Genomic DNA, 22,298 nt, shown 5'->3' on the forward strand with positions numbered 1-22,298 from the left:
CCAAAGTGTTTGTGTATATAAGAGAGAGTGAGAATGTGTGTGTCTGTGTGTGTGTGTCTGTGTGTGTGTGTGTGTGTGTGTGTGTCAGCATGCCCTGCAGGTAGAGTGCAGGTTTCCAGCAGGGTTTGTCTAGTAACAGCCGCAGCACGTGACTAAAGAACATGGTAAGAAAAAAATCAATCCATCACAGACTCACTCCCTCTCTCAATTTGTCTCTTTCTCCACATATTCCAATCCCAAAAATAACTCTGCTCCTCGTCACTGCATCTCTCTCTCTCCCTCCCTCTCCCTCTCCCTCTCTCTCTCTCTCTCTCTCTCTCTTTCTTTCTCTCTCTTTTTGAATTATTCAACAGAGCCAGAATGCACAGCTAAGAGAAAGGGGAAGGAGAAAAATCCAAAGGGAAAGAAGAGAGAGAGAAACAAAGAAAAATTAAAAAGGGAAACATGTGATCTTCTATTTAATGTCCATAAATTTACAGTAAAAATTGGATAAACACTAGATTGTCATTAGATCAAATTTTCTAAAAACTCCTAAATATCATTTGACCATTAAAGACTTGGCACTATAACAACAAAACTGTCAAGTTTTCTGCATTGTGAGTAAGCCGCCATCAGCATTTGTGATGTATGCCCTAGTTGCTACATTATGTTTCCATATTGATTTTGCTTCCATTTCTCAATTGCCATATATGTTACAAGGGCACCCATCTGCAGTGTATCAAAAAACAGCTAGCACAATGCATTCATCAGATTTTCGAGGATCAATTTACAATGTGAGAACAGTGTAGCTTGTCATTTTCAGCTGCTGTCGGTGAACCGTTCCTCCCCAGCATTGCATTTCCCCTTTACTATATATTTATTCATTTGGTAACATGTTAGCCGTTCATGTGATAAGCCAGTAGAGTATAAGTACTCTGTGGATGTAAGACTGTCTGAGAGACCTTCTGCTTGACAGTGGTCAAAATAATTCCTGAGCAATTCTGACAAATGTGAATAGAATTTCAGTTCGCTTGTTGAAAGAAAGAAAGAGAAAGACAGAGAGAAAGAGAGAGAGGGAAATGTGGGTTTCTCACTGCCTCAAATGACCTCAGTGTTCCTCAACCTCTTTGTAAGAACATTGTGGGAGGACAGACAGATATATTTCAGGAAAACACACGCATGCACAAGCACACAGACACACACACAGACAAGGTAAAAGTAAAAAACAATGCTCTGCAGATGAGCAATATCACAAAGTGAGGATACATATGCTGCTGTTTAAATGGAAAGTGTGAATTTTAAGGTTATTTTATTTAAAGAAACTTATTCTTGTAAATATCTAGATTTTCTAATGATTCTCTGATCTGGCTTATTAATCAGGTTGCTTTTTTTCCAGAAGACAACACTACAGGTGAACAATAACCTACACGTAATGAGAAAAATAAAATATATTTTCCCAGTATGAAAAACAATCTATTTAGATTAGGTGCTCATGACTTAAATTTTAGTTTTTAGATCTGTGAGTGTGTACTTGTTAGTGATCGACCGATATTTGCGTTTTTACGTATATCGGCAATGGCCGATGCGCGGCTGCTGCGTTCGCCAATATTCCGGGCTTTATTTACAGACAGGCGTTCATAGGCAGCTCTGAGTAGCAAAGACGCTGTAGTTTACGTGCAGTCCATGCACTGCCCCTCCCCCGATAGCAGAGTAATGGTAGCCTGCTTTTCAAGACAACTGAAAGTTTTAAACATCTTTTAACTGTTTAAATTAGTTGAAATATTGCCATACACTTTAAAAGTGAAAACACATTGCTGTATATGTGCTTGCAAATATAGCTAAGCAAGTTTGTTTGTCCAAACGGAAAATGTGAATGCCGAATGCCTCGTATATAAAACTGCTTGCCACTGTATTTAGGAAGCTGCAAATAGCTAAGTTGTAGGCTATCCGTATGCATACGGTAGCTGTACAAACACTGGTCATAGGACTAATTAATGCCACCGTTGTTCTGTGGTATTTGTGGGACTTTTATTCAGCGACCACCTGGCTGAGGTTTGGACGAGTAGTGTGTGTTTCCCTCAGAGAGACACACACAACCAGAGTCTCTCCCTCTCTCCATACTTGGCCGCTGGGCGGAGTTGTCGTCGCAGGGATATCAGAGTGCAGCCACCCCAGCTCAAGAAGAGATTTAATAAATAGTGTTATGAATATTAATTTGTGTTATTGTTTATCATGTACCAGACATAAATGCACTGTGTATGCCTTACTGTATGTGTGTGTGTGTGTGTGTGTGTGTCTGTCTGTCTCACTCAATGGGACACAGGCATCACAGTGATATATGAGGGTGCTGCGCCACCTGAAGGAGAGCTTTTCAAACTTTGAAAGATATGTTTTATATGTGGTTGAATATTCATACTTCTTAATGTTAATGCAGTTTAGAACAGAAAAGTGAACAACTTGTAGCTTAATGTGCATCTGACATCACGTTATTTTCCTCTGGTGCCGATTTATGTTCTGTGGTTGACAAATCCGTCAGCTTCTTTTACATTTTTGTTTAGACCTACTACTGTGTTGTCTTTGCATATAGTCGGCATATTAGCCTTAGACATGCTTATTTTGTATTATGTAGAAAAATTGAAACCATGGCAGTCTTAAATTACAAGTCAGGCACTTTATTTCAACGGCTATCTTTAGGTTGTTAATAGTTGGCTACTTTTAAAATTAAGTATACTACAGTGTGCATTTTATTATGCTGCTTGCATGTTGCAACTGTGTGCAATAGTAGAATAATTTTTATTTATGTTTAAATTATTATTTTTATTGATCAAATTATTTCCATTGATCCCAAGTTCTTGTGCATGTGTGTGTGCGCGCGCATGCAAACCCTAGTGCCCAGTCTGCCCGTGGTGACTCACGGGTGGAAATCAATTCGCACATTTATTACCAGATGCACACATGCAAACAAACAAATACACACACACACACACACACACACACACACACACACATAGTATAACACATTTGCCGGCAGAGTCACTTATTATTGCTAACAATTACGAGCAAACTAAACTAAACAACACTTGCAGCTGTCAGGATGTTCTGCAAAGTGTCCCCAAAACTTCACACAAATGCTTTAAATTAGCATCGCAAAAGAAGCCAATTAGAGGGAAGGCAAGATGCAGCGGAGGAGAGCGAGTTGAGCAGCAGTGGCAGGGAGGAGAGAGATAAAGAAAGAATGATGGATCGACTTTGAGCGAAGACTAAAAGTACAGGTAGTGAAACGTGAGAGGAGACGACAAAACTTCACTTCATATCATTCAGAGAGACTGAAAAAGAGAGGGAGATGGAGGAAAGAGAGCAAAGGAGAAAAAAGGGACAGAGCGGAAAAAGGTGTGTTTGGGAGCTGTGGGGGCATTAGCAGAAACTCAATTTAAACGCTCAGTGTGTGTAGTTGTTCACCCTTATTTGGAGACAAAGACAGTTAGTCCCTCCACATTGTAAACCCTTAAATCTTATGGTTAAAACTTTGGTTTTTGAACTATGATTGAGGTATGACTTGAGGTATGACTTGTGGCTTTTATGGTTGGGTAAGTCTCTAAGGAATAAGTCAATGGAATGTCTCTCTAAGTGACAAAAACAAGTTTGTGTGTGCTCTGGCTGCGGTGTAACTGGCCAACCCTGAGTGTTTGAATCTCCACCACTTTGTGTTAAATGATTTATATGCAGACAGGCAGTTTGATTCTCTCACTCTCTTTTTCTCTCTCTCTCTCTCCATTGTTTCTCATTAGTCTCTATAATGTCTCTGTCTCACTTACTAACCCCCTCCTTTCTTTATTTCTGTCACTCCATAGTCCATCTCACTATTCTGTCTCTATTCCACAAACAAATTTTCACCTCACCTCTCTCACTCTTTCCTTCCTTTCCTTCTCCGCTTTAGAAAAGCTCATTTCATCCCATAGAGAACTACCCTTCACTCAATGCCAAGACGAAAAAATATAATTATTTGTACTAACTTTTTTGACAGTGTGGCAACATAGGAACACACACACACACACACACACACACACACACACACACACACACACACCATGATAATGCTGTAAACTTTCCTTACAATTGGGTCTCTTAATGGCAACTGGAGAAGGTAGAGCATAGAGGGTTGAAGGAAGGTGTATTTTTACTGAAAAGTTCTCTTTTAAAGCAGCTACTGGTATTTTTTAGGATGGGCTGATGTGAAAGATAAAGACTCATTGATGTGATGTGACCAGACTGACAAGAGAGAGAGAATCCTCATCAATGTGTACTATACTGTATATGCACTGTAAAAGTGCATAAACAGCGAGTGTGTGTTTTTTTGTTTTGTAAAAGGAAGGAGAGGGAAAAAAGGCAGCATAACAATGACTGTAAGACTTGTAAACAAATTATTAAGCATGCATGCATTTAAAAACACCAAGTCTTCACACACACACACACACACACACACACACACACACACACACACACACACACACAGCTGATGTTAAGTCTCTGTAGTCATCAACTGAAAGTTTCAAGCTGTAGAAAGGCCATTAAATAATTTAGATTCTGCAGTGAATGTAGATCACTGGCTCTCCACATCCACCCAAAACCACCCAGGTCCCTCTTTCTCTGTATCTTTCTGGGCGTGTCTCACTTTCTCCCTGTCTGTCACTCTTACTCAATTATATATATCCTAGCTATTTGTGTCTCTGAACCCAAATCACATTACTGCAAAGGAAGTAAGATACCTGATTTTTATCCGTGGTTGCCTAGTCAGGTACATTAAATATGTGGGGAAAAAACTGACCATAGAATGTATAATGATAATGTATGTTATTGTGCTCCCATTGGGAGCTGTTGACACAATCAGTTGCACGCACAGCAAGCCACTGACTTGGATTTGTCAGCAACTGCACAATTTGTCATAGCAAGTTGTTGTGGCAAACAAAAAAAAAGGTATTTAAGACACAGAAGAGGGAGGTTGACTACTCAATGAAACTGCTGAGCCAAGAGATTACACCTAGTCCTGAGTGCTCATTTGATCGGGCAACAATTCTAGGTCATATTGTATAGGATCACATATGGAACAACCATTTACTCACTCGCACACACAACATGAACACATAAACACAAACTCATTGCATCTACTGTAAGCAAAAACTAACATTCTCAAACATATTTGCTGAATTAATATTGTCTATATACAGTAGTCAACAGAATATTAAAAACAACTTTTCTAACTTAACATCTTTTATAATTATGAAAGGGTGGTTTATAAAACACATGACTTGGATTATATTTCATATTGAGCATGTTACTATAGATAGCTAGAAGATACATTGATTTCCTCTCCATTTACAACAGCACAGGAAAACAAGTGTAAGAGTACGCTAATGACGTAGGCAACACCATATGGTGTGTGTGTGTGGGGGGTGGGTGGGGGGGATGGGTATGTGTGTTTGTGTGTAATGCTTGCTTGTGATAAAATGAGTGTCCTGCAGATGTGCACATTATGAACTTAGCTGACACTTAATACATAGCTACTTAGAAAAAAAAATCAATTTGCAGGCTGCATAGTTAATGTTAACTCTTGATATGGACAATAAGGTAAATTGGGCATTTACGGTCAAAGGACAGTGGGACAGTCATTGGAACTTTCATTTCTAAAGTCCTTTTAGTTTCAACTTCCCCCAGCATGTAAAAATGTCATTTCTGAGTACACAAGGACAGCAGCACAATCACAATGTTTATGTTGTACTTGAACACATATATGGTCTGTGCAATCATGCTAGGGCCTGTTTCTTCTTCTAAGATGATTTGATATGTATTTATGGTCCACCATCTGACAAACCAACATTACTGGGATTCAATATCAATCTATTTGGCTTTGATTTTGACTCAGTTCAGATTTAATAGGCTTGGATAGTTTTCTTGTACATCAATTTATGTAAAACCAAACCGTTTTTTTTGTTTGTTTTTGAGAAGTAGAAGGATAACATCTCTTAGATAGTCCTCCAAGAGGAGGATTTTTTTTTTGTCAAATGTTAACTTACCGGGTTTTGAATAACAGTTCAGTTTTTACCTCAGTTCCAGTTGTCTATTTGAAGTTTGCCATTGTCAATAGTGGTGGGCAGATGTCCTTGCGAATAAAACCACAGTTTTTCCTGGGAGAAGAAGTTAGCCTATGTTCCATTGAAGTAGCACTAGATGCTAACGTTCACTGCTTGTTAACCCTTGATGCTAACGCCCACTGCTTGCTAACTGCTCTTGCCAAAAAGCACTGCCAAAAGGTTCTCATGAGGTTTGTGGTGCCATCGTCATAGTTTATGATATGGTGCACTTTTTTCCAATTTCCAGCAGTGTTGGCCACAGTAGAGTCCAACATTTCTTACAACATGGAATTCGGCAAATAGATGGTTCGAGGCAGATGTGGCATGGGGTAATTGTAGGCTACAGCAACGTCCAGGTAGAAAACAGGTGAGGGTCTCACGCACACACTGACGTGAAGGGCAGGGGCAGAAAAACAGGGGAGGAAGTTACTGTAAACTACCAAATAGCCTATAAGTCAGTATTCAAACAATGAATAATTAAAGATTGACTGATAATAACACAACGGTGGTGGGATTAACCATGGCCCACTACTCACGGGACTATAAAGGAAGTATAACCCTGAATATTTAAAAAATATGCCACTTCAGAAAATACATGTTTTCTGCCTCTGAACGATGTTTCACAACATGGAAAGAAAATGCATGGTGTTATTCTGTAACTAAATTTACATATTTATAAGTACAAAAAATTAGATTGGATTGTATCTGAACACTAGGCTCTGTGTGTAAGTTTAGTATCAAACTCTGTGTGAAAGATACATGATGGTATTCATTGTATTCAACATTTGCCTATTGTTGCTGACGAAATGGCACAGTAACAGCCCTCAACTCTGTAATGCTAATTCTAATTAAACAACTAAATATCTGCCTACTGTGTCTAAATGTGGATATGAGAGAATAGTTATTTATATGGTACTCCCATGGGTCCAGAGTTAGTTCACAACTAAATAAAGCTGCAGGTCATAATTCTGCTGAATAGACCTTCCACTGAGACTCTGGTGTATCAAAAAGCTGTTTCAATCAGTAAAACATAAGTCAGTTGACTCAACATGCATCTGGTTACACTTCTGTTGGCTGCAGGTTCTAATGAATGAATCACAGTTTTCCTCTCTACTTTAATGAAGTATACCACCAAGACTGTTAAGCCCTTCACTGAGTTATTCAATAAGATTTGCACTAATGCTGACCATACGGTCAGTGTAGGACCAATGGCAGAAACTGTATTACCACACCCTACTAAAATTAGGGATGTTTAAAAGAGTTTTATTTGGCCACTCATGTTGTTTAGATTCCATCAATGTTCAGTGTTTGCTGGTATGAGGCTAATATTTTTTTCCAATATGTCAATATAGTATCTGTGGTGGTGGGATAGCAAGTATGGATCGGTTGTGGTAAGATTTGGACAGAAAGCATCTCTTTGACCCCAGCATTAAAAAAGGATGGAGGTTCAAATGCAGTTTTCTGTCTGTCAGTAAGGATATCCTTAATGAAATTGCTGGGTACCGCCCTAGGGATTATTCGCTGGCAGTGTGGTACTGTATGTTAAGAATTGGTTTTAATGCAGTGAAATGGGAGAGTTTCTACATGAGACATGGTAGCTTATATCTAAAGCACAATATAAGCACAATGTGTTTAAATAGATAGAAGACTATTGCTAATGATAATCAATGAAAGTCTACTTTCACTCGATACAATATCTATTTTCTGTTGATTATTTGGATCTAAAAGTTCTAGAAAAAAAACTGTAGTTTGTAAGCACATCAACTAATGAGACACTGAACACCATGTCTACTGTGGTGCAGTGGGGTCTGGAGAGGACCTTATGAGTGATGGAGATTGTCACCACACCACCTTCTGCAGATTGAGGACTACCTCAACTGTCTTAAGCTTAAAGGTTAACTGCTGTGTTTTTTTTCAACCTTTTCAACCTATTTTTCTATGTTTTGTCTCTAAGTGACAGATGGGAACAAAAATCTTTGAGTTTGGTCTAGTATTAAGCAAGATCGCTGCAGTCGGTAGCAGCAAAACAGGCTACAATGTAATAGGGCAACTGCCCAGCTTGTATTTATCTCATATTAATATTCTAAGTTTCTGGCAAAATTATGTAAAAGTATTTCTAAGGAAGTTGAAGAGTAAGATCCTTTTTTTAAATACAAAACCATCCGCAGATTGCGTTTGCTAAACCCACCAGATTCTAGGTAAATAAACAGTAATTTTAGCATCGTAAAATACACTTCATTCAAAATCGACAGAAACTAAATACACTAATGAAACACTGTTTTGGGTGGTCTTTTCACTTTTTCAACCATCATAACTTGTTCCGGTTGAAATAAACATACAACATATGGTTTACCGATGTTTTGGCGCTTCCACGCTAAAAGTATTGTTTTTTAAATGGAGTCCGGTGGGTTTTGCACTACCAACTTCAGAGATGTTTTTGGCTAAACAGAAAGGTCTCAGAGATGTTTTAAATGCCTATCTCTGAAGACATCCTTTCTATAATGTTGTCAGACACTTAGCATATCAATCAAAAAGAGCACTTTTGTGAAGGTATTTACAAGCTGGACAACTGTCCTATTAACTCACATCGTAGCTTGTTTCTCCGCTGCAGACCGCAGCGATCTTGCTTAATACTGCACCAATGTCAAAGACTGTTGTTCCCATCAGTCACTTAGACAACAAAAACAGGAAAATGGGGGCCAGGTTGAAAAAAAAGGTACTTACTCTTTAAGCACATTTGGTAACTCAGTAAGATCTAATCCATTCAAAAAACAGTTAATCAAGAATCAGTCAGATATAACCAAACCCGTCACAAAAAATGGGTGATTTAACACTCTTTGAAATATTGATTAAAAGGAGGTTATGAAAATCTCAGCATTTTATTATAAAATCCATTTTATTTCTTCTAGTTTTGCGCTCTGTTAGTTTTTCCACATTATGCCACACCATAACATGATCTGTTTCTAAAATTTACTCTGGACTGCAAACAATAGACCAAGTTATATTGAAGTTGGACGGTAGGCTATAACGTGAATGTATTCCCTGGTGAGGGGAACAAAATTCTAGCTACACCTCACAATTTATTACAATCCAATAAACGAAAACCCCACAAAGCACAGCTTCAGAAATTACTAATAAATTGAATCAACACCCTGACACAGTCTCAGCAAATATTGAACATTATAAGCTTCACAAAAGGTAGAAGTTATTGCAGAGCTATTGTGTTGGATTACATTAGATCATACTAGTGTTCACATCATTGTCCCAACACCCCCACATTGGTGTTGGGACTGTGTACTCTACTTGAAAGACCAGAAATAATCCCAAATACAAACATTATTACAAATTCAGAAAACAGATGATATAAAACCTTCCTCAAGGGCTGATTTCTAGACCCTCAGAGACCAAGCATAAAGTTCCAAGAAACCAGTCACAGAGCAGTGATGTTAAATATTTTAAATTTAAAAAAAGCAACCTCGTCTGTTGTGTACAGCTACAGATTTACATAGCAATATCTGAGCATTAACTATTTAATTAACTATTCACAGTTAAAGATACTTAAATATTAGATTAACCTAAGAATTGTACCAAGAACACCATATCTTAACCCATTGCTTTCACAACATTGTGCAACACAAGACACTACTTCTGTTTATGTTTACAATCATTCTTATAAATAAGGTAGATACTACATTTCCATTTACAGCAGTTCAGCTCTATTCTTTGGGCTCCCTGCCTTTACCAGACCCATCATCACGAGGCTATGGACATTTCCCATGCTGCCAAATATAATGATAAGAGGGGAAAAAAATTTGAACTGAGATCAGATGGTGATAATCATGACAGACTACTTGTCGTAGGAAAGGCACAGGTGTTACTAACATAAACGTTTGTTCCATTTTATTCCTGTGTCGCAGTAAGCTCTGACAGTGGGCCAGGAAGCCAGCCTTGCACATTATCAGGACCCTGAAACTGAAACAGCTAAATGGAATTCAGCTATCCCTCATTTGATTATTTACAGCCTAATCTACTTTTCCTACTGTGACATGTCAAAAATGTCCTCTTTAAAAAGAAGTCTATCATAACTGGTCACTCACAGGAAAGTTGTCTGAACTTTAACCTAACTAGGTCCAGCTTTAGCCACTTTACAGAGTATGTATTTCAAAGGCCAGTACAATAATAATAAACTATTATTCTTGTGCATTCCTGCCTTGCCTACATGTTGGATGCCCTGGATCAAATCACCATGAGACCCTCTGCCATTAGCCCCTTTATTCTTGCCTGTATTTCTCTGCCTGTTTTGTTATTAGCACAGTCGAGGTTGAAATCAGTGTAACAATTAGTTTTCTCTCAGCCCTCAGTTGGTTTTACATTTCTTGTTCTTTTCTATCAGTATAGTATGTAAACCTTGTGACTGACCTTTTAAATACATTGGAAACACTAGTACTATTGCTTATAAGCAGGGAACACATCCTATTACATACTGTTTAAAAGTAAGAAATCCACCACATTGTACAAATGACTAGTTACATTCAAAATGAATGCACTCTTTGAAGGCTGCATGGAAATCTTAGAATATCAGAGTTATTAAATTGCTGTATAGTATTTTGGAAAGGAAATATATGATTATACAACATCAAATCTTTAGCACACACTCACCCCCTCTCTCACTAACACACGTTTGTCATTTAGATGGTGAATAGACATGATTCAGAGGCACTATAAGTAGCTCCTGCATTTCACTAGAGCAGCCCAATTAGTGTGTGTAGTTATGTCACGGCTCAAGCATCAGCATGGATCAATACAATCATTACTCCAATTTCCCCTCTTGTCATTAACACTCACACAGAAACTTGCTTCCACATTTGTATGCATTCACACAGACATACACAAGTCCTGCAAATGAAAATACTGAAATCACTTGCTCTTTCTCCCCTGAATGGTGCAATACGTGCTGGTTATCATGAAAGATGAAAATGCAAGGAAATTACTGTCACGCTCAGTGGTCTGACACACACGTACACACACACACACACACACACATATACATACACGTACACACACACACACACACACACACACAGTTTGAAATTGTGCCACATTCATTCAGTGACACCTGCAGCTTGTGTGATTAAGAGTCAGCTCAAAATGGGGAAAAGATTTAAATACTGTGTCAATGCACAAGTTAATAGTCTACTAAATTCACACTTACCTGCTCTCTACACACACATACACACACACAACTAGAAAGACAGCTGCATCATGCTGATATGGGAGCTTGTGTGTGCATCACTGCAAGGATACACACAAATTGTAGCTGCTTAGTTTCATCTCTCTCTCTAGGTCTCTTCCACCTATCCTCCCCTCCCCCCTCTCTCTCTAGCCGCGCTAGGCCTATACTGCACATGCTGACATCAGCAACCAGCAGCGCCCCCTTGACACCCCCCCTCCCCCCCAAACCACTACCACACACACACAAACGAAACGTATATCAAACAGGCCCCTCGCGACTGTGACATGAAATTACTAACAGTGACTGATGGTGATCAACAGCCTCATGAAAGGGACCGCTGGTTCATGCCCCCTTCTCTTAATTAACTATAAATTACATGTCGAGCATTTCCTCTGTGACCTCCTGTAGCCTACATCACATGGCTCTGAACTGATGCATGTGCCTATCACACCTTTGTTATTATGACATAACTTAAAGGATTTAACTCATGGAATGAGAAAACATTTAAACCATTTAATCATACAGTATGTCTGCACATCAGGCCTACCTGATCCCCGGGCAAGGCTACAGTGGCAGCTTTTACTCATTGTGCAATAAGCCAGGTAAAGGATATGGCCATTCGGTGATCTTTTTGGCGTATTTTCTGACGAAGTTATCCTCACTGAAAATGAACAACGAGCGGTTAACAGTAAAACAGTTCTGGCGCACGGGAATGGGGTTATAGAGGGCCATAGTCCGGGCTCTCTGCGCCATAGACTGCTTGTACATTCTCTGGGTCCCGGGCCCTCCGGGTGGACCGTGGCCATGCCCATGGCCATGCCCGTGGCCGTGGACGTGTCCGTGGGGTCCTCCTTGCCTGCTACCACCGCGGCCGCCCGGGCCCCCACTGCCGGGCCCTCCGCCATACCTGGACTGTACCTCATCTCCGAACCGCGCCATTCTCTGACCACCGAAAGCCAATCTTCACGAAGCAGCGGAGAAGAAGACCAATGCTCAGCTGTGTAGCCACACAACATTACATCCCATCTGGATCAGAACGTCTCATATGCACAACGGGTTGTCTTGTAAGCTTACACTGAACACCTGCACCCGGCGAGCAGTTCTATGCTGGTTTTAGCAGACGAGGACGCCCATGTAGGCTACTGTCTCCTTCTGCGTCTCTGCCAACGGCCAATTGTGGGTGTGAGGAAATTAAATGTGTGGTCGGTTGGCTGACTGGTTGCACTGTAGGGTCTCAGTCGTAGTCGGTTCTTATGTCCGTATAAAGCAGGCTTCGCCCCCAACATGAAATCATGGGGCGACTGTAGCGAGTTAACATGAATGTTTCATGTTCTCCATGGTTCATGCCTGTATCACAGCGCACCACAGCCTCCTGCACCTTTGTGAGCGATTTATGTCTTTGCTCTCATGACAGCATGTAATGGCAATCTAAACGACTGTAAATCACACAGGCCTCAATAAATCAGTTTGTCGAAAATGAATCTGGGAAAATGGTTTAGAGCCCATGGCCGTCAGTGACGTTCATTTTGGAAACGGTCGCGGTTCCGGAGACCTAAAAAGCATTGACAAGGGAAAAGCTAGTACTATTATTTATTTAATTTTGAAAAACATCCGCAATGTTTGGCACAGTGTGTGGGAATAATGGGGCTCCCGACACCTTACAGTTGTTTTACCAGTGCAACCTAACAAGCCTTGAGACCTGGACAAACGTGACATTTGTTATTAATGCGTGTTATTTCAGAGTGCACAATCTCGAGTAGAAAGGAGAAAGAAAATACCGTTTTCCTTTGAAATGTCGGTGTCATTGTTGTCAAGCGCTGAAGATAAAATAATTGTCTCAAACGAATTCAATAACATCCTCCCTCATTGCAACCATCATCTTCTCTCAGTCACCTGCGCGGCCATCCAGAAGCTGAACAAGGGACACACGGACGGCGTCGTCAAAAACAAGGGTATGACGGCCGCTTCTCCGCCGTCTTGCACCCTCTCATGATCTTGGTTTGGATGTTCGAGGTGCAACAGTGCCGAAAAAGTCCCTCACCATCCCCGCCCCGGAAAGTCTACCTTCATCCGCACTGATAAGCCCAAATGTCCTGGCAGAGCGTCCTTTCTCTCTCTCTCTCTCTCTCTCTCTCTCTCTCTCTCTCTCTGATTGGAGTAGGGTTGAGCGTTCCTCGCGGCCTCCTCTCACTTCGTCCAGCGGCCCCAAGGGGAGGAGGAGGGGGACAGAAGGACGGATAGATAGATGGATCGGTGATGAGTGGATAGAGACACAAATGAAAGCGAGGGGACCGGCTCTTTCTTTGGAATTCAGGCCAGAGTAGAAGCCTGCAAATTAAATAACTCGCACCGCGCGCAAAATCGTTGTCTTTCAGTATGTGTGAACAATGAGAGCCCGATCGGTTCTGCAGCTGCGGCACATGACGCACGCAGCTCGTCCAACTTCCAGACGTAGGCTATGTCACGGACGGAGTCATCGACTATCGCCTGTTTATTTTAAGGTGCTTCGGGCTACAGCCCTGCCCAGCTGAACTGGACCTCCCATGCAACCCAACTCCAAATCAATTTAATGCGTAAAGGAGCCTGTTGGGGCATAGAGGATGAGGTGACATCGGCAACTGTGTATCTCCTTTCCTTCCACCTCTGTGTAAGAGTGTATTTCATAAAGACCTAATAAGTATGCTTATTATAGCCAGATGCGCGCGTATGTGTGGCGGAGAGGCGGGGTGTTGGCGGCATGCAGCTTGTGCAAAGATAGAGCTGCAGCCCAAGCTGACAATGACTGCGCGCACACGGGTGAACGTGCGCGGAAAAGTGTGCGCGCGCCAGTCTGCGAGTGTTTGTTAGGGAAGGTGGAGGCTATTCTTAGCAACAGACATTTGGAAATTAATGGACGAAGAGAGCTCTCGACTCCCTCCCTCCCTCCCCGAAATCAAGTCGAGGATCATCTTCCCTGGCTCCCTCGCCTCGAGGCTTTTCTCTTAGCTCCACCAAAACACAGGTGCCTGTTCAAGGTGCGCCGCACGATTTGCGCTAAGGTCAAGGCACAACCAATATTTTCAATTACATAACACAGAGGAAACACAGACATCGTGGATGGATAAAGCCAAGAGATAATACGAACTGCAGTATTTCTTCTTTTGATAACATTTCTGTACATTATCTATGTTAAAACCTCTCACACACACACACACACACACACACACACACACACACACACACACACACACACACACACACACACACACACACACACACACACACGCACACGCGCGCACACGCACACGCACACACACGAGGGGCGGTTGTTGCTCAGTGGTAGAGCGGTTGCCTGCCAATCGGAAGGTTGGTGGTTCGATCCCCGCCCCTGCAGTCATTGTCGAAGTGTCCTTGGGCAAGACACTGAACCCTGAGTTGCCCCCGGTGCTGCTCATCGGAGTGTGAATGTGTGTGAATGTTTATCTGATGAGCAGGTGGCACCTTGTACGGCAGCCCCGGCCACAGTGTATGAATGTATGTGAATGGTGAATGTTTCCTGTAGATGTAAAAGCGCTTTGAGCAGTTGTTAAGACTGGAAAAGCGCTATATAAATACAGCACATTTACATTTTGAAACCTATTTAGCTTCAAACTGAAATCTCCAAGGTTGCAGTTCCAGTCTACCGGTTGTATTTCCATCTTTGATTCTACATGATGATTCTATTGGATTTGCTGGGTCATGGAGAATGATGAAAAAAAGAGGTTTCATGTTCAATGAATGTTATAAGTCAACTACTAGGCCTACAAGGTGAGCAAAGTGCTGGTGTCACGTTACGTTGAGCCCCGAAGAGGAGAGGAAGGCTGTAGCCAACACCATCACAGGGAAACATTCTTTTAATATATTATGTGACTAATTGATTGACTCTAGAAACAGCTGCATCTGTGACTGGGAAATAAATATATACATGGATTTAAGGTTGACCGGGAGAAGTATCTCACCTCTCCAAGAGATTGAATCAGACCACTGCGCATGTGAACGTTAATCGATAACAGCACGACCTTAAACGTCTATCTGATATGTCAGAAAGGGATCGTTTGGCTTCGGGTCCACTTAAGCAAGGCTTCCGGCCGTGAGAGCGAGACTGACCCCACCACAAGGGCATGCAAGATCACACATTTTAATTCTTGATCAATTAATTCCAGATAGATAGATAGATAGATAGATAGATAGATAGATAGATAGATAGATAGATAGATAGTCACTGAAACAAGTTCCAACCTAAATGCCATCAAGTGAGGACCATGGACAGCACCACAAAAACCAGCACTAATGTCCTCATGCCATGGACCCCTCAGCACCACGGAGAGCGTCTCAACAAGCTCACATATCACCAACGTTATCCTAAGAAGTATCAATCCTTGCATAGCAAAACAACATTTACAAAATAAAGAAATGAGCACACCAGCACAGTAGCTGGTATCTGAAACCTAAAGAAAAAAACATTGTCAGCATGGAAATAAATAGAACATATGTGGTCTGCAAGTAATTGTAATAATAATATGATGTCTTCTTTTTTGCCAGTGTTTGGCTGGTTCCAGTTTAAATTAAGACGCACATGATAGATGTGTTAAAATGCTAAGACAGCCATTTAAAAAAAAAAATCTCAGCTGTATAAAAACATCACCATAAGATAAACAACTACTAACAATGATTGATGATTCAGATGCAGTGCCACATATGAATGTATATAATTTGGGCTTTCAAAAGAAATGTCTTCCAATTTTATAGGCTGTTCTATCCTGTGTATCTGTGTGTTGACAAATGTGTGTGTTTACACTTGGGTGTGATGATCTGTGAAATTATCTATTGCCCTTCAGTGCTGGAGCCTTTGAGGAGCAGCAGCCTTCTGTCCAAACCTGTTATTCTACACAGCCAGCACAAAAAAGCACTGAAGAGCAACAGCTCCCAGGCCACCCATGCATAAAACATCGTTACCTCACAAGAACACATGGACTGTCTCTATAGAAGAGATGGAGATACATAATAATCTCTGTGTATTCATAGCATATTTGGCTGAGAAAAATACTGCAACATGATAGGCTCTACAGCAGTGTTTTTGTGAGTGAGAGTGTAAATTGTAGCATGCGTTTGACAAGGACTGAAACCACACATTGTCTTTAAGATGAGTATACAAATCCTCTTTACAATAAAAAAAAAATTAAATATGAAAATGCGCATGCATGTCAATGAAATTTACAGCATACAGACTAATAGCATATTTAGCATATGTGATTAGCTTCAGGGATTGTTTTCCATGTACACTGGATGCTGAACTCTGCAAGGAAGCAGTAGCAATACCAACTGCGTCTTCGAAAATAAAGGTAATGATTCAGCACAACTAGATGGAGAAAGTAATTAAACTCCTGTTTTCTGTTGGGTTTTTTTCTTTCTCTGTCCGATGTTTAAATGGGTGTAGCTGTAAGGCTGGAGCTCTGAGTCGAGGGCCTGAAAAGAAGTGTCGTGACTCAATGATTCATAAGGCTGAATAATTCAATGGCTGGATGCACGTAGAGCACTCCGCCCCTGCTGAACCCGGTACTCCACAGACCCAATGCAGACTTAAATGTAAACCCCTGCAAGACTGGTCCGCATCATACACAGCAAATTGTGGTTTACCGCCATACATCAGTTAATGATATATTACAGTATGTGTCAAAAATACTATTTTGCAGTTTCCATAACATACATCTTTATATAACCAGTAAAAGATGAGGTAGGTGGAGACTCCAGTGTCCAACCATAGAAAATTAGGTCAGAGGCTGTATGTGGTGAAGTTTAACTAAATGTGGTCTAGAGGTTAAAGGACCTAGCTTGTGACTGGGAGACTGCCGGTTTAATCCCCAGACCGACAGGATAAAATCCGGGCGGGAGTGAGTGTTCCTCCACCACTGAGGTGCCCTTGGTCCTTATCCCACACCGCTCCAGTGCCCAGCAGATCAGACCGTGGTTCTACCGGGCAGCTTCCAGGTTTGAATGTGTAACTGTGTGAATGTGACAGGTTGTTGCTGTAAATGACAATTTTGTTCTTAATGGACTTACCTGGATAAATAAAGGTTAAAAAAAAATTCAAAAAAAAACTGACGCTTAGTCTAACTCCGTCACAGAATGGTTTATGGCACTACCTCAAAATGTATAGAAATTGTAATTTTGTATTTCCCCCCTATCACTGCTTTCTCCCTCTGTGTGTGTGCTAGGGTTCAATGTGTGAACTTAATTCAAGAAGAGAGCTCTACTAACTTGACATCCTTTCCTATAACATTGTACGACTCATGATGGATAGTTAAAAGGGACATCACTTGAGGCTATTTACCAGATTTCACTCAGCTCCGGAGCCACAAAAGGCTTTTTACTATTTCTTTCACATATGCCGTCATAAAATTGGTGGAGTTTCCCTTTAAGTTTATGTACCTCTACTACAAATGTTCTACCATAACAACCACTCTGTCCTACTTCATTTATTTTTAATGCCTTTATGATGCATATAAATCTTTAGATTATCCTGTGACATTCGGGGTTCTTGGTGCTTATGCACGTTTACTGCAGACAGGTTTGTACATTCCAAAATGACCACTGCCAAGTATTTTTCTGGTGATTTTCACTTTAATTGCATGATTCAACAGAAGGCATAATGATGCCTCCAAGACAAGCTGAACAATGATAATGCAGTGAATCATAAAAGCTTTATATGAGTGCACCAACTGGGAATGAGAATATGAACCCAAAACGCTCAACATGGCTGGATGAATGTTATGCTGGGGGCAGCAACATGTCCTCCAACAATGAAATGGGTATCACATCAGTTATGTGTGTGTGTGTGTGTGTGTGTGTGTGTGTGTGTGTGTGTGTGTGTGTGTGTGTGTGTGTGTGTGTGTGTGTGTGTGTGTTGGAGGAGGGGTGGTGTGAGTTAGTTTTATTGTGGATGCTCACTGACCGAGACCAGCAGAAGGCTCACAGTAGGCGCACTGAAAATCCTTGTATCTAGGCAGTGGATGGATGCGCATATTACATGTGCTGGCTCATGCTCACATACATTAAAAGTGCAACACTCAAAAAGGAAGTTTGCAGCAGCCTGCAGAACCAAGCATTTTAACCATCTAGAAAAGGAGAGATCTAAGAAGGGTACCTGACATGTACCCTTCTTAGATCTCACCTATATAATCTGACCTATCTAATGTAAGCTCCACAGACTGTCCTGTAAGGGAAATGATGTCTCACTTTCTATACAATTACAGTATTTTACTAACAAAAGGGTTCGCCTGGAAGTAAAGTAAAATACAAAGCAGGAGAGAAAGAAAGAGAGAGAGAGAGAGAGAGAGAGAGAGAGAGTGTAACCTGTCCTTATTGGTAAATAGGTCGGCGTTTTTTTTTCTGGTCCCCACTTGAACTGCTTTCTTCTGTCTCTCTCTTTCTTCCGACTCTATTTTTTTTTCTAACCCTTCAAATATTTCAAATAGGTTCCCCAACTCCATCTTTCACCAAAGTGAAATAAGGGACACAGAACGTAATATATTTAAATAATGTATTTAAAAAAATGAATCATTATTTTAATTTGATTCTGTATTTCCTGGTTCTTATTTTTTATTTCTTAAATCATTTCCACATATTCTACTCCTAACTCGGTTTATGTTTTACCCAAATATACACATTTTCTTATTTATTTTATTCAACTATCGCTTATTTGTGTTTTTATGACGGAAGCTGTTACTCAAGTACCATGAATACTGAACTATTAGGTTATTATTACCTTAAGAAATAAGAGTTAAACGTTATCAATACATGGCTTGTTGTAATCAAAAAGTGATGTATTGACACACTTGGCAGTAGACAAACTAGAAAAGCCACTTCCTCTCTTAATGTTTGTCTATGAAAGTGTTTACATGTTGGCACAGGTGGAGTGGACAACTGACCTGAGTGTGTGAGTCTTCACTGCCCTACGGTGGTCACAGCAAAGAACTGCAACATCTGTAGTCCCTCTTTTTCTTCATGTTGGCACTCTGTGTTCAGAGCAAGAGAGCAAAAAGAGTTGCACTTAGTAGGCTTCTTTTAAGGCTGATCACTTCATGAAGCCCTGAAAGCGTGCACATACAGATAACATACAAGCTGTTAGGGCAATAATTTGATTAGTTATTGGATGGTAAAAATGTTAAATGATGGTTAAAATGTGTCACTATTGTCCATTGTTTGCTTCTCTACCCTTCCCAGGACCATTATCACATGCTATTTCCAACATGAGACAATTAGCAAGTCTGCATGTCAATAAGCATGATGTATTTCCATTTCTTATCAAAGTTAACAAGTGTAAACAAGGCACTTCGTTCAAAAACCAAACCATGCAAGTCATGTCAGAATAATATTATATACAGAATATACAGAATACATTATGCATCCTCAATATAGGTTATATCAGAGAAATGTGTGAGACTGTACTTCACCTTAGGCGACAATATATTTTAGGTATTAATTTCAAATATTTTCTATTCTCAAATTATATTCATATTTTCTGTATTTTATTTACATTTCAATTTCATTTCATTTTTTACTCACGCCTTGTGCGGAGAAATCCCAGCGTTTTACTGCTGGAAGACTACACCCCCCACAATACATTGCGTTTTCAACATGGCGTCTCACATTGCCGCTTGACTTCTGGCAACAAGACCAAAACACAGCTAAAGGTAACTAGGACAGCGTAGTGAGGTTGACTGATAATATTACAGGCAGGAGGATGAAACCGTTGCTGGAAGTGTTAAAACGAATCCGTAAACCAACTGTTAACACCAGTCACCAGCGATGTTTGAGCTCCTGTGCCGGCAGCGGCCTGTTGACGTTACCTATCCGAGATGAGGCTCTCTTCGTCGGGTCAAGCCGGGAGCTAGTGCAGAGACTCCGCTCACAGGCGGAAGTGAGGACGGGCTTCATCACTGAGGAGGAGGAGGGGGCTTTTCTGGGAGAGCTGGAGCCAGGCCTGAAGAAGAAACGCTACGAATTCGACCATTGGGACGATGTAAGTTGTATGTCAGGAAGTACAGGGTTGATAGTTGAAACGGGTCTGTACCAATATCTCGCACGTTAACATAGCTACAATGTGCATGTGACGTCGCAACGCACACCTGCGTTTACATAGTTTACGATTAAGCCCAATTAGTTCCCCGGCCAATATATGCTACTTATACGAGTTAAAGGACCACTTTGCTAAGCAAGCATCTCTAGGAACTCCTTCAAGACTGTTGGGAAACCTTTTCAGGTGACTACCTCTTAAAGCTCATCAAGAGAATGCCAAGATTCTGCGAAGCAGTAATCCGAGCAAAGGGTGGCTACTTGGAAGAAATTAGAATATAAGACATGTTTTTAGTTATTTCACACTTTTGTGTTAATTCATTCATTCATAGCTTTGTCACCTTCAGGGATAATCTACAATGTAAATAGACATGAAAATAAAGATAATGCCTTGAATGAGAAGGTGTGTCCAAACCTTTGGCCTACTGTACATAGAGATAGGCATGGGGAACTTTCCATAAGATCATCTCTCAATGCAAAACCAACAGCTATTACGCTAACTGAAATAGCACCATGCCAATCTCTAGGCAAATTAGGGCAAAACTAGCTGAACAGGGAATTTAACACAGGGCTGTGTATACTTATGATCCCTGTATTTTAAGGAAGAACATTTATTTATTTACAATACATTATTCATTCACAAAGAAAATTGGTGTCCATAAAAGGTTGGATTTTCTTAATGTTTTTGAATTAAGACATTAAGATAAATTTCCAAAGATGTTTTTTTATTCCCATTTTCTAATCAACTTTAGTATGGGTCTGTAAACTTATTCAAGCCACTCTAGATGCAAGGAAATCTTTGTAATGTGCAGTTACCGGGTCTCGTTTTTTCTTACGCAAATCCCTTAATAAAACTGGCTCATATAGGCAGACATAATAAACATCAAGAAATAAGCATTTCTTAGCATCATTTCTAATGAACTGCAATTTCCCTTACTGCAAAGTTAGAGCCCAAATCTATTTGAGATGAGAGTGACACTCACATTTGTGCTGTGTTCCCCTACATGCAGGCTATTCACGGGTACAGAGAGACTGAGCGTGTGAGGTGGGGGCCAAAGTGTGAAGAGGTCTTGAATCGTGTCCGATCAGTAGCGTTTCCTGAGGGTAGTCCACTCCTCGGGCCTGTGCACATTCTAGATCTGGACAAGACTGGGTACATCAAGCCTCACATTGACAGTGTCAAGGTATGTTTTGTCTTGTGTTTTTTCCGTCCAGACAAAGAAATCACAAATGTTAGTTTCTAAGACTTGGGCTGTTATCCAAGGTGTGTTCTCTCTGTTTTTTTATTTAAGTTCTGTGGTAGCACTATTGCTGGGTTGAGTCTCCTGTCAGACAGTATCATGCGCTTGGTGAAGGAGGATGCAACCAACGAATGGCTGGACCTGCTGCTGCCCCGGCGCTCCCTCTACATACTGAGGTCTAGTGTATGCTGCACATATTTCATCATGAAGTGTGCTATAGTTGTATCATACTCTGTAGGATACCCAGCATATTACAGTGCAGTAATGTGTTTCATCCTGTTCTCCTCACACCCATACAGGGACCAGGCCAGGTTTAACTTCACTCACCAGATCCTGAAAGACGACGAGTCTGTGTTCAATGGACAGAGAGTGCCTCGGCTGCGTCGTATCTCTGTCATCTGTCGGAACCTTCCGACGTAAAACCCACTTCCACTCAGCCTGGATATGAACAGTTTTTCTTTGGTTCAGATATTGGTATTATATACATAAATGGTGAAGTGTCCAGGCCATTATTTAGCAGTTGAGACACTCTCCATACTATGCTATTGAGAAATATTTATTGGGTCAAATTGCACCAGAAAGTGAAGAGTACTGAACTGAACCAGCTATTGCTGATTTAAATAA

The 22,298-nt window shown here is 40.8% G+C and overlaps 2 protein-coding genes across 24 annotated transcripts in view; one reads left to right on the forward strand and one right to left on the reverse strand.

The window, feature by feature from the left end:
* The window catches only part of cacna1aa (calcium channel, voltage-dependent, P/Q type, alpha 1A subunit, a), an 83,218-nt gene extending 69,280 nt beyond the window's left edge, over nt 1-13,938 (reverse strand). For 19 of the 23 annotated variants that reach the window (XM_034895211.1, XM_034895210.1, XM_034895207.1 and 16 more), the window contains exon 1: nt 11,954-12,279. In XM_034895211.1, the coding sequence (XP_034751102.1) occupies nt 11,954-12,279 (326 nt within the window). Of the gene's footprint in view, nt 1-11,953 lie in introns of all 23 variants that reach the window. The other 4 variants (XM_034895218.1, XM_034895216.1, XM_034895215.1 and 1 more) reach the window with 2 other exon arrangements.
* A 6,024-nt stretch (nt 13,939-19,962) lies between these two features.
* Nucleotides 19,963-22,270, forward strand: alkbh7 (alkB homolog 7). Its single transcript, XM_034895224.1, has 5 exons — nt 19,963-20,380; nt 21,444-21,617; nt 21,726-21,850; nt 21,974-22,123; nt 22,173-22,270. Exons 1-4 carry the CDS (start codon nt 20,102-20,104, stop codon nt 22,092-22,094), a joined length of 699 nt encoding a protein of 232 aa, XP_034751115.1. The 5' UTR covers nt 19,963-20,101; the 3' UTR covers nt 22,095-22,123; nt 22,173-22,270.
* Nucleotides 22,271-22,298: the final 28 nt, after the last annotated feature.

Source organism: Etheostoma cragini, chromosome 15 (genome assembly GCF_013103735.1).
Source record: "Etheostoma cragini isolate CJK2018 chromosome 15, CSU_Ecrag_1.0, whole genome shotgun sequence".
NCBI classification, from domain to species: Eukaryota; Metazoa; Chordata; class Actinopteri; order Perciformes; family Percidae; genus Etheostoma; species Etheostoma cragini.

What these genes read in the sequence shown, in the direction of transcription:
- alkbh7 (XM_034895224.1), top strand. Translation starts at nt 20,102, where the DNA reads ATGAAACCGTTGCTGGAAGTGTTAAAACGAATCCGTAAACCAACTGTT. An exon ending in AATTCGACCATTGGGACGAT is followed by an intron (nt 20,381 to 21,443) that starts GTAAGTTGTATG and finishes CCCTACATGCAG; the next exon opens with GCTATTCACGGGTACAGAGA. An exon ending in CTCACATTGACAGTGTCAAG is followed by an intron (nt 21,618 to 21,725) that starts GTATGTTTTGTC and finishes TTTTTATTTAAG; the next exon opens with TTCTGTGGTAGCACTATTGC.